This window comes from Sus scrofa, chromosome 9 (assembly GCF_054392235.1).
Source record: "Sus scrofa isolate SSC_HxYL_T2T_F1_AM1 chromosome 9, Sscrofa_HxYL_maternal_Yorkshire_Landrace_v2.0, whole genome shotgun sequence".
Lineage (NCBI taxonomy): Eukaryota > Metazoa > Chordata > Mammalia > Artiodactyla > Suidae > Sus > Sus scrofa.
In genome coordinates this window covers 34,050,338-34,064,094 of record NC_139391.1, presented here as the reverse complement: position 1 = coordinate 34,064,094, position 13,757 = coordinate 34,050,338, and the positions used below count along the sequence as shown (strand labels likewise).

General features: G+C 35.0%; 1 protein-coding gene across 12 annotated transcripts in view; it reads right to left on the bottom strand.

Moving 5' to 3' along the window:
* Positions 1–13,757, bottom strand: part of DYNC2H1 (dynein cytoplasmic 2 heavy chain 1) — a 364,937-nt gene that overhangs the window by 97,057 nt on the left and 254,123 nt on the right. For all 12 annotated transcript variants that reach the window (XR_014815142.1, XM_084975882.1, XM_084975883.1 and 9 more), the window contains one exon: positions 2,481–2,570. Coding sequence is in view for 11 of the 12 variants with exons in the window: in XM_084975882.1 (XP_084832008.1) it covers positions 2,481–2,570 (90 nt within the window). In the remaining variant the exon portion in view is untranslated. The remainder of the gene's footprint in view (positions 1–2,480; positions 2,571–13,757) is intronic.

Genomic DNA, 13,757 nt, shown 5'->3' with positions numbered 1-13,757 from the left:
TTTTCACAGATCTCTGAAAACAGTACTTCTAATTCTCCCTGTCCATTCAATATTCTCAACCTCTTCTTCCCCACCTAGGTAGCCACATTGTTCCTCTAAACTTCATAAGCTGCTCTGGTTATCTGTGAAACATAAAAGCCACATATGAAATCAAAGGACTTAGCTGACCATTGACTGGCTGGAATGTTAATCCCAAACATTAAAGATTATCCTAGGGAAGTTTATATCTTTGTATGTATTTTGAAAAAAATATTAAGGCAGGAAAACAATTTTTTAAAATCCTTTTTTTTTTCCTTCTTTTTATGGCTGCACTTGTGGTACATGGAAATTCCTAGGCCAAGGACTGAATCTGAGCCACAGCTGAAACCTGAGCTATAGCTATGCAAAAATACATAGTAAGTGGTGATATAAATGATGAATTATTGCATATTCCCTGGTTGGAAAGAGAAGATCAACTATGGTCAAGCCTTAAAATTATCCTTAAATATCCTTAAAATAGCCTTAAAAACTCCTATCCTGGGTTAGGAGAGTATTTTATCATGATAATTAAGGCTAAATGCTGAGAAAGTTCTTAAGAAAATTACGCAGTGAAAAAGTTTTCAGATTTGATGACCAGTATACAATATACTCAGTATGAATAATCACACCAGAAAATTGTAATAATTTACATAAAATTGATTTAAATGATATTAATTTCAGGATCAATAATACATTTATTGTTATATGCATATAGCATAATTATTAAGTATACTTACACACATAGTATAATAAAAGCTACTCATTTGCAGCAAATAAAAAAAGTTTCTGCTGTTTATAAAAGTAATCTATATAAATAATACTGACAAATACACAAAGTGATAAATTATCACAGCCATGCAATTATAACATACTAAGGACTTCAGACCATTTCGACATTTTTCTAAGAACACTGATGGACTATCTGTCCTTCCTCTTCTGCCTTCTCCATCCTTCCTTCCCTCTACTCTACTGGCATTTACTGAGAGTTTATGTCCAGACATTAACAGAGAAGATATTAAGATGAGTAAATCTGAGCCCCTGCCATGTTCTTCTCTACCTGCTAATTTTAACTTCATTTTCAGATCCAGTAATTTCTTCTCCAGTAATTCTACAATTTCTTCTCCAGTAATTCTACAATTACTAATTCTAGTAGTAATTCTTCTACTAGAAGCCAAACTTTCAGCTGAGTCCTGGTCCCTTCAAAGGAGCACCATTTGTAGGCTGGCAGATCAGAGTAAGAAGAGAGGAAAAGATGAAAATACAGAACAAGGCAAGCCCCCCCTAGAGGACATATATAAAGAGATGAGAGCAAATATATCGCTCTAGGGCTCAGCTGTCAACAGCAGGTCACCTTCTTTTGAATTAGAACAAAGATGAGGAAGGTGTGGGTTTGGACAAATTTGTAGGTGAGAGCTAAGCATAAGCATTTTCAAGAGATCATACTTTATATCTTGAACTTTCTCTGTAAAGTAAAAGGCCCATGTTCTGCTAAAGGAAAAATTAAATATTTGCACAGGTATGTGCACTCCAAAAGAAAAGAAAAAAAAAAAGGAGTTCCCGTCATGGCTCAGTGGTTAACAAATCCAACTAGGAACCATGAGGTTGCGGGTTCGATCCCTGGCCTTGCTCAGTAGGTTAAGGACCTGGCATTGCTGTGAGCTGTGGATCCCGGCTCGGGATCCGACATGGCTCGGGATCCGACACGGCTTGGATCCCGCATTGCTGTGGCTCTGGCACAGGCTGGTGGCTACAGCTCTGATTCGACCCCTAGCCTGAGAACCTCCATATGCTGCAGGAGCAGCCCAAGAAATGGTAAAAGGACAAAAAAAAAAAAAAAAAAAAAAAAAAGAAGGGGCACTGATCAAGTTACTCATAATAAGTTGATGTGATAAGGAAGGTTATTTGTGAAGGAGCGTAACAAGCAGAGGAGGAAGAAGGTAGTAAGATAGCATAAATATCACACAGGAAAAGTGGAACAGAGCATGCACCAACTCACATATCATTTGCTATTACTTAAAAAAAAAAAATCACTCTTTCTCTCTCTATCATTCCTTATTCTATTTCATTTTCAGTCAGTTACCTAACTGGGTTGCTCTGAAAAAAACCTTATCGATTAAAAAGAAAAAAACAGAAAAAAGCAGCTCCCTATAGGGGGGCACACCTTAAAGCAAATTAGTCACAGTTATGAATGAGTTTTAGTCACCATCTATATGATCCAACCATGTTAAAACTGTAGATTTTTCTCTATGAAAAACCACACTATGTAGAAAGCACATAGTTTTTTTCTTTAAAGAGTGATAATATCAAATCACAGATGACCAAATAAGAAATGAGTATATGGTGCTTTATGTTCAAAATCATAATATTCTCACTAGTTGCTGCCAAAATAGTTAACAATATGCATGTTTATAGTACAATAGCCATACAATCATAAAACACAAGACTAAATCATTTCATCTTACCTGTATTGCAAGGGCACGAGCCACGAGACCTCTAAGGTACTGTAAGGGATCTTCTGGGCCTTCCCACTTGCTTTGCCATGTGAGAGGACACTGCAATTTTAAAAGGGTCCAAGTTAGGTTTATGTGTGCAATATCGCATATAAAAGACCTTTTAAAATTGGTGTGATGGGGAAAATACTTTGGCATAATTCACACTGTGTGTATCATAAATTCATTTCATTAAGATACGTCTTTTTCTTTGACCTTAATAAAATTGAATGATAGAGTCAGAATGAATTAATCTATTTCTCTAAAAGGAAATATTTTTAAATAAAAATTCTTGAAAGAATAAACAAATGAATATAAACCAGTATATGAAAAGTAACATGTTTTCTTGAAATGGTGTTTAATGCATAATTATACCAAATTAAATTTGACAAATTCATTTTATAAGTGGTAAAGACTTAAAAAACAACCAGTCTTGGTCCCTATTGAAATTCTTTAAACTATAAATAGAGCAGTGTAATGGAAATTTTTACCTCCTAAACTATACTGAGATATATGAAAAAAAAAAAACAAGGATAAAAAAGAAAATAAATGCTCAATTAAAATTAAATAAATAAATACAACTTTTCTTTAAAAGTTATCTGTTTAATATCTGACCTTCTTTCAATAGACAGTCTCCATTAATACATTCATTATAATGTTTTATCTCTTCTCTTAGGGTTTTCTGGATTTTCCAATTATGTAATTATCATTCAAACTTAATCCTTATTTTTCTGAAGTGGAGTAATAAGTAGAGACCATCAACCTCTTAACCAAAAATACTTTCTTTTTTTTTTTTTTATTTTTATTTTTTTTTGTCTTTTTGCTATTTCTTTGGGCCGCTTCTGCGGCATATGGAGGTTCCCAGGCTAGGGGTCTAATCGGAGCTGTAGCCACCAGCCTACGCCAGAGCCACAGCAACACGTGATCCGAGCCGCGTCTGCAACCTACACCACAGCTCACGGCAACGCCGGATCGTTAACCCACTGAGCAAGGGCAGGGACCGAACCCGCAACCTCATGGCTCCTAGTCGGATTCGTTAACCACTGCGCCACGAAGGGAACTCCCAAAAATACTTTCTGATTACATAGCTGAGAAACTACTCTGGGCTAGAGTATATGAACAATGCATGGAAAATGAAAATTCTAAGATAACAAAATTTAAAGTGAAAAAGGACCTTAGGAAAATATCAATTACTCTAGATGAGTGAAGTAAGCCTTCTTAGAAATGTGGTAGCTAATTTTGTTCTTTTTTATGGCCGAGTAGTATTCCACTGTGTATATATACTACATCTTTTTAATCCATTCATCTGTCAGTGGCCATTTAGGTTGTTTCCATGTCTTTGGCTATTGTGAATAATGCTGCAATGAACATAGATGTGCATGTATCTTTTTGAAAAAAAGTTTTGTCTGGATATATGCCCAGGAGTGAGACTGCTGGATCATATGGCAGTTCTATATTTAGTTTTCTGAGGTACCTCCATACTGTTTTCCATAGCGGTTGTACCAATTTATATTCCCACCAACAGTGAAGGAGGGTACCCTTTTCTCCACACCCTCTCCAGCACTTGTTATTTGTTGACTTGTTAATGAAGGCCATTCTGACTAGTGTGAGATGGTACCTCACTGTAGTTTTGATTTGCATTTCTCTGATAATAGTGATGTTGAACATTTTTTTCATGTGCCTGTTGGCTATCTGTATACCTTCTTCGGAGAAATGTCTATTCAGGTCTTCTGCCCATTTTTTTCAATTGGGTTGTTGATTTTTTTGCTGTTGAGTTGTGTAAGTTATTTATACATTTTAGAGATAAAGCCCTTGTCAGTTGCATTGTATGACATTTGCAGCAGCATGGATGGAATTAGAGATTCTCATACAAAGTGAAGTAAGTCATAAAGAGAAAGACAAATACCATATGCTATCACTTATATCTGGAATCTAATATATGGCACAAATGAACCTATCTACAGAAAAGATAGGTTCATGGACATGGAAAACAGACTTGTAGTTGCCAAGGGGGAGGAGGAGGGAGAGGGATGGACTGGGAGTTTGGGGTTAATAGATGCAAACTATTGCTTTTGGAGTGGATAAGCAATGAGATCCTGCTACATAGCACAGGGAAATATATACAATCATGGAACATGATGTAAGAAAAATAATGCATATATAGATATGTATATGAATGACTGGGTCGGTTTGCTGTACAGCAGAAATTGACAGAACATTGTAAATCAACAATAATACAAGAAATAAAAATCTTAAAAAAATGTGGTAGCTAAGTGCTGGCACTGTGCTGAGAATGGAATCAAGTGTGATGATTTTAAAACATGATCCCCAAATCCTTTGACACTTCTCTTGTGAAGACTTGAAATCTGCTTTCTCCTTAAATAAAGGTCCTGTGGGTGGACCTAGAGATTATCATACTAAGCAAAGTACATCTGACAGAGAAAGACAAACATCATATGATATCACTTATAAGTAGAATTTAATTAAAAGTGATACAAATGAACTTACTGACAAAACAGACACACAGATCTGAAAACTAAACTCACGGTTACCAAAGGTTACCAAAGGGTAACCAAAGGTGGTGGGAAGGTATAAATTAGGTTTGGATTAACATACACATACTACTACTGTACATAAAATAGATAACCAACAAGAAAAGAATCTGCAACAAGCATATATATTTATATATATGTATATACATATAATATATACATATAAAACAGAATCACTTTAAATCAACTATATTCCAATAACACTGTAAATCAACTATATTCCAACAAAATTTTTAAAAGATAAGGGTCCTATGAATACAGCAGAAGCAATGGGGTGCCAGTTTCCAGGTTCAAGTCTTAAGAAGTTAGTTGCTTGTATTTCCTGTGTTTTGAGACTCTTGATCTTGGAACTCATCCAACATATTGTGAAGTCTGATTTTTGGAGAGGCCCACATGGAGAGGAGCTAATTTTCAGGCATTGATAATTTACCTATTGCAGTTACCCTGTCCTACCATTTTATATTGTGTTTGTAAGAGACAGATAACTTAACTCTGCAGTTCATGGGCCTTTGATTGAGAGCCACACTTGAGAAACTGTTTTTGAGGAAACAAACCCAAGAAACCTCCCTCATACCTGATTTAGATGATAACAGCTGGCCTGAGCCTGAGGTTATAATGGCATAAGACACTTGTGGGGAACTTGGAAGGACAGCACTGCATTTTACATGTGGGAGAAATGCCCAGAGAGCAGACTGTGGTAGCTTTCAAACATGGTCCCCAAATTATCTGACACTCTTCCCACGTAGCCTCCCTTTGACAATGTGACCAACAGTGATGCAGTGAAGAGATGCTGCATCAGTTTTCAGATCTAGGCCTTAACAAATTAATAACTTTCATTTTCTCTTTTTGGGGGGTATACACTCTAAGAACCAAGACACCATGTTGTGAGGAAGCCAAGTAGGCCATTTAGAGAGGCCCATGTGGAGACAGCTAGAGAGCAAGCAGGCCTCTAGCTATCAGTCCTAATAAACTATCAGTCAATAATCAGCACCAGTTAGCCAGCTGTAACTGAGTGTCTTCAAGTAGATCCTCCAGCTCTTAGCTGAGGTGACTCAGCTGGTGTTATAATGAGTGGAGAGACACCCTCCCCACCAGACCCTGCCCAAACTACACACTCATGAGTTAAACGACTGCTCTTGTTTTCAGCCATTAAGTTTAGGGTAGTTTATTATGTAGCAACAGTTATACGTAGCTGACATATCAGGTTTTCACATTCTCAGTTTTATGCTTTTCCTGCTGTAGAAAGATAGCGCCTTCACATAGTGTTTATCACATAAAATAAATTAGTGTGGTAGACAACCTTTACAATGCTCCCAATGATCCCTGCCACTTGGTATTCATGCCTGTCCTAGTGCAATCCCCTCATCTTGGGTATAAACTGGTTCTAGGGACTTGCTTCTATGAAAGAATACGGTAAAAGTAATGAGAAGCCACTTCTGAGAGTGGGTTACAATATTGTGAATTCTGTCTAGCTCACCTTCTCTTCATCTCTTCCTCGTTCACTCTAAGTGGAAAAAGTTGCATGGTGTGAGCTGCTCTATAGAGATGCCCATGTAGTGAGGAGCTGGTATGTTCGGTCAGCAATCACTTGAGGACCTGAGGGCTGCCAACAGCCATCCCGTAAGTGTTCTGAGAGGAGGCAGTAACTGCAGCCCTGGTGACATTTGACTTCTGACTTGTAGGAGACCCTAAGACCCTAAGAACACCCAGCTAAGCCACACCTGGATTCCTGATCCACAGACACTTGATGTGATAGATTTTTGTGGCTTTGTGTCACTAATATCAGGGGAACTTATTATGCAGCAACAGACAACCAAGAGAGCTACCAATATTACTGTCAGATGTCATACATTCATTCAATAAATATTTAAGTCCTTATTATCCATCCATTCAGCAATTACTGAGAGCCAATAACGTGCAGACACTGACTGTATGGCCCTTACTATTATGGAGCTTACATTTTACCGGAGATAAAGGAAAAAAATATACTGTTATAAGAGAAGATTACATAGTGTAAAATCCTATGGAGAGAATTATAACATGGTATCTGATATGAGAGAAGTGATATGGACTTTACTTTCTATCTCTATGAATTTGACTATTCTAGTTACCTCCCGTAAATGGAATTAAGCAGTGTTTGTCTTTTCCTGATCGGTTTGTCTCACTAAGCATAATGTCCTCAAGGTTCATCCCTGTTGTAGCATGTGTCAGTATTTCCTTTCTTTTTGATGCTGAATAATTTAACATTGTTATGTATATGCAGGTGGTCTCTGACTTAGAATGATTCAATTTAGGATTTTTCTACACATGCTGGTGCAGAAGTGATATGCATTCAGCAGAAATCATCCTTCAAATTTTGAATTTTGATTTTTCCCCCTGGCTAGCAGTCTATGGTAGCTTACACTCAAAATGCTGAGCAACAGTAGCAGTTAGCTGCAGATCTAAGCCACGCAATCATGAGGCTGAACAACTGATAGACTGCAATCATCTTGTATCCACACAGCCATTCTGTTTATCACTTTCAGTGCAGTATTTAATAAGTTACATAAGCCATTCAACACTTTATTATAAAACGGGCTTTGTGTTGAACGATTTTGCCCAACCACAGGCTAATGTACTTGTTCCGAACACGTTTAAGGTAGGCTAGGCTAAGCTGTGATGTTCAGTAGGGTAGGTGTATTTCATGCATTTTTGACTTACAATATTTTCAATTTGCAATGGGTTTATCTGGACATAACCTCATTGTAAGTTGAGAAAGATCTGTATCACATTTTGCTTCTCCGTTCATCCATCAATAGATTGCTTCTCCCTTTCCACCTTTTTATAATTTAGTGTAATCTCTTAATAAGTATTCTATAAATTTGGGGGGGGGTCCCTGGTGAACTAGTGGTTAAGGATTTGGCATTGTCATTGCTGTGGCTCGGATTATTGCTATGGCATGTGTTTTGTCCCTGGCCCAGAAACTTCTGCATGCTGCCAGTGCAGCCAAAAAAAAAAAAAAAAAACATATTTCTTAAGTTTTCAATGGAAAACTGAAGTTACATGTTCTGAGAAAGCAAATAATATGAGTCTCTTTAAGGAGAAAACACAGAATAAAAAGATTTTTTAAAATAAGATTCATATTTTAAAAGAAAAATAAATCTCTCGAATCTGAAAGTCTGGTGCTTTTAAAAATTATTTCTCTGAACTGATAAGAAAATTGAAATCTTTGGGAGCTAAGTAAAGATCTTAGTAAAATTAAGTTGGAATCCATTCTAACTTTCTCACAAATTATGATCTTCAGAGTTGTAATTCTTCTTATGTATAGATGGTAAGGGCTTTATCATTAAATTGTTTTACTCTGCAGCTATCTTTATCATTCTGAAATATAATTCTCTAATGATGTATGTTTGTAAAATAGTTGTAACTAATTTAATTAGTTAAATATAGTTGTAAATTATGGCTAGTGTAGGAGTTAGTTATAATTTGTAAACTGTACCTATTGCTAATCACTTCATATTCACTTTAGGCTCTAAATAGTATTTAAACTTGTATAGGGTGAATTCAAAATGTAACCAAAAATCACTGACAATATTTTCATCTTCAAAAGTTTTCTTGTCTCCCTTTATAATCCAGGACTACCTCAACAGCCTAATTTCCAGGCAAGTGCTTATTTTCTACAAACATATACTAATTTGAATTTGTCAACTGTATGAAAATAAAGCTGAAAAATATTAGAATTTTTTGAATTATAAAATCAATTAAATTATACATTATTCATCTTATTTTTTATTGCCATGTATAATTATTTTGAGACTATATTTAGTGATGTAACAGAACCATCTTGTAAAGATTCATAAGAGCTGATTTTAAAATTTTTATGAATTATGTAATCCAGTAGTTAAACAGCCTTTATTGTAAAATAACTATTTGAAGTTACTAGATAAAATTTTATTTAAAACAGTTACCAAATATCTAAAATTCATCACTTTCCAGTTATGTTATGGCTTTTATTACTACCTATGTGCTTGAGATTACTTATATCTATGTATCTATACGGTGGGAATACTATTATTAGTGCAGGGCATCTCTTCCCAACTTCATTCAGTGACTTAAATTGGTGATCTGAAATCAGCCTCAGGAGGAATATTTACACTATGGAAATCAGCAAATGTTTTATATCAGGGCTTCATTGCTAGATGACCAGTTGTTAAACACTAGCATAACAATGGATTCATCTATTTTATTACATAAATCTGTATTCATTTTTTCATTGCTGATTAGCTTTCCATTTTATGTATACATTACAATTTATCATTTCATCTGTTGAATATCAGCTGTTTTCAGTTTTTGATTATTAAAAATAAAGCTGTTATGAACATTTACAAATATTTATAAGGGCATATGCATTTATTTTTCTTGGATAAATACCCATGAGTGGTACAGTGGCCTCACATGTCTTATTAATAAAAAGTCCAACTATCAGAGTATATAAGAGTTTCAGATGTTTCTCACCCAGGCCAACACTTGACATGATTAGTTCTAATTTAAGCCATTTTAGAGGGTAAGCAGTGTTGTCTCATTGCGATTTTTTAAAATTTCTTTTTTATTGAGACAGTTCACATGAGATAAAATCTATACTTTCAAAGTGTACAACTTAGTGGGTTTTATGAGATTCATAAGGTTCTGCACCCAAAACCACGATTTAACTACAGAATATTTTCATCACTCCCTAGAAATAGTTTGTACCCACATAGTCACTTCTCCATTTCCCTGTGAAAAAAAAGTGTGACTTTTCATTTATTTTATTTTTCTTTCAATTTCTTTCAATGATGTTTTGTAGTTTTCAATGTATAAGTCTTGTTCTTTTTTTGGTTAAATTTATTCCCATGCATTTCTTCTTTTCAATACTATTGAAAGTGGAATTGCTTTCTTAATTTCATTTTGGATACTATAAATGCTATAGACCAGCATTCATTACTATTCTAAAGAAATACAACAGATTTTTATATATTGATATTCTCATTGTGATTTTAATTTTCATCTCCCTAAAGACTAATGATACTGAGTGCTTTCTCATGTGCTTTTTGCCATCTGTGTATTTTTTGTTAGACTGTCTATTCAAATCTTCTTCACATTTTTAAAATTGGGATGTTTGTCTTTCCATTACTGAATTGATTTCTTTCCTTATTTCTTTTATTTATTTATTTGCTTTTTAGGGCCACATTTCCAGCATATGGAAGTTCTCAGGCCAGGAGTCAAATTGGAGCTACAGCTGCTGGCCTACACCACAGCCAAAGCAAAGCCAGATCCGAGCCACATCTGTGACCTACACCACAGCTCATGGAAACGTTGGATTCTTAACCCACTGAGTAAGGCCAGGGATTGAACCTGTATCCTCATGGATAGTAATCAGGATTGCTACCACTGTGGAATGCAGTCTTCTCAAAGCTGGTTAACTGCCTCTTGCAACATAGACTACCATTTAGTTTCATGATCAAATTAACAATTTTCCATGAAAGATGAAGTAGAAAGAACACTGATCTAGGAAATACAACATCAAGACTGCAGTATAGATTTTGACACTTTACCAGGAGAATAACTCCTTTCAGCTTTAATTTCCTAGTCTAAGTAAAAGGGAGATGACAACAGCTGAAAATTAGATGAGGGCTACACAACTGGTAAGGTTATTATAGGAAACATAAGTTACTACTTTATTCTAATGGAAAAATGCAAACTACTTAAAATTAATAATTATCATTTGGTAAAATAGTTTGAGTATGACTTTTCTAAGAACTTATTTGCATGAAGGTGGGTAAATTTTTTAAAAAGCTAAGAAAAGATAAGATCACCAACCAATTTATGAGAAAGGGCCTCTTTTCTTCTTCCCCAAACACATGAAAATCAAAGACAGAGATGGCATGAGATGTTGACAAAAGTAGACTGGGGATGGCAAAAAGGTGATGTGGGAAGTGCTATTGCTTTTTGATGAGACTTCTGACTACAGAAGAGAATTTTTCAAACCTTAGCATGCATTAGAACAACCTCAAGGGATTGACAAAACACAGATTGCAGGGCAACACACTTAAAGTTTATAATCAAATAGTCTGGGGTGGGGCCTGAGAATTCCACTTCTACTTAGTTCTCTGGGATGCTAATGGTCTGAAGATGGTATTTTGAGAAATACAACTATAAAGAAGGCCATGACAGAAAGGAGTGAAAGAAAAAAAATCTGACTATCAGAGTAGATCTTAACTCTTAGTATCCTGAAGTCATAAAAAAGCTCTGTGTATATGTTTATACATACGTACATATACATATTTGAAGAGAGTGCATCTCTTTCCTTCAATTTTCAAAAGTATCAGTGATCCAAACAAGTTTAACCACAGGTTTTTGGAAACTCAGAGTCAGGATACACTAGCAATTTTGCTATATTTTTGAGTGACACCCTGATTTAAAAAAATTAAAAAGCCATTTAATGTTACCACCATGTTAGGGTAAACTGAAATAAACAGGCAATTCTCACATTAGCTTTAAAAAGGATACTATATTAAAGTAATTTTATAAGAAGTAACACTATCTATTAATTTCTATAAAATGTTAATTCCCTTAGTGATTAGTCAGCAAGAAAGACGAAGAGATATAGTGTTGTATTTTTTCAATTTTTATCTTTTCAATTGATTTAAAGCCTATATCCTAATATGTAAAAGAAGAATAACAGGATTTTACAATATCATTGTCCTTAACAAACAAATTATAATTATTGTGACTTTTTACAAAAAAAGTTTCAGTAAGTCACCAGAAACTATCAAGGAAATAACAGTCATAATTCTCTCTAGGAAAATTCTTCCTCCATTCATTTCAGATACAGTAAAGAAAATGTCAAGTACTGAACTATTTCCTAAATTACATTAAATTATGTCACATAATTCAGGACATGTCACATGTAAATGTAATAAAACATTAAATTTTTATCCAGAAATAAATGGGATAGTACTAGATTCATATTTTTGGGGAAACTCATTAGAAAGTAAATGTCAGAAACTATTTTACTGATTATATCTTGGTGAAAGTCAGCCTACTCTCATTTGAGTTTACCCAAACCCTGAAATATTTCCAAAAACACTATTGGTGATATAATTTAAATGTGCTTTGTAAAATACTTTTTAGAAATTCACTTCCATGCAAATTATCAAAATATTTCAAAAACAGTGATATTTCAGAAGCTTTATTTCTTAAATTATAATAAAGAATACTTAATTTAATAAAATGAGATTGCATAATCTTACATAAACATAGTTTTAGGAAATAAGTCATCAGGTCCTACTGCTATGCCAAATAAGGAAACACTTAGCAGATCTTAGTGGGTTAAGGGAAAAGGAAGATGCAATAAAGAATTAAAAATCTATGATCCTTTTCTAAAATACCATTCTTTGGGTTTTTTGTCTTTTTTTTTTGCCCACACTAGTGGCATATGGAAGTTCCCAGGCCAGACAGAGCACAGCAGTCACCTACACCACAGCTGCAGCAACGCTGGATGGTTAACTCACTGCACTGAGTTGGGGATTGAAACTGTGCCTTCAGCAGTGACTTGAGCTGCTGGAGCCTTAAACTGCTGCACACAGAGGGAACTCCTCATTCTTTGGTCTTACTCAAGGAAAATGTTTCATATAATAAAGCCTATTTAGTTTTCTTCTTCCATTTTTAAAAATTATATTGAAGTAGAGCTGGTTTACAATGTTGTATTAATTTCCGCTGTACAACAGAGGGATTCAGTTACACGTATACACGTATCCATTCTTTTTCAGATTCTTTTCCCATATGGGTTATCACAGAATACTGAGCAGAGTTCTCTGTGCTATACAGCAGGTCCCCATTGGCCATCCATTCCATATACAATAGTGTGCACATGACAATCCAAAACTCCCAATCCATCTCTCCCTCCCACCTGTCCCCTTTAGTAACCATAAGTTTCATTTCAAAGTCTGTGAATCTGTTTTGAAAATAAGTTCATTTGTATCATTTTTTTAAGATTAAACATATAAGTGATATCATATGACTCAGTGATAACATTCTTTTTACAGTTAAATAAGATTCTATTATGTACATGTACCACATCTTTATTCATCTCTCTATCTATGGACATTTAGGTTGCTTCTATGTTTTGGCTGCTGTAAATAGTGCTGCCATGAACATGGAGGTGTATGTATCTTTCTGAATTACAGTTTTCTCCAGGAATGCCCAGGAATGGGATTTGTGGATCATATGGTAATTCTATTTTTAGTTTTATGAAGAAAATCTGTACAGTTTTCCATAATGGTTGTGCCAATTTACATTCCCACCAACAGTGTAGGAGGGCTCCCTTTTGTTTGTGTCCTCTCCAGCATTTATTGCCTGTGGACTTTTTTCGCATATGCACTGCACATTTATTCTTTTTTTCCCCACAACTTATCATTTTAGCTACTTTTAAAAAAATTTTATTAAAGTACAATTTACAATATGCCAGTTTCTGCCATATAGCAGAGTGACAAAGTTATACACACACACACACACACACACACACACACACACACACACACATTCCCTTTCTTACACCTTCCATAATTGTCTATGCCAAGAGACTGGATATAGTTCACTGTGCTATAGAGTGGGACTTCATTGCTTATCCATTCTAAATGTAAACGTTTGCACTTACTGACCCCAAACACTCAGCAATCCC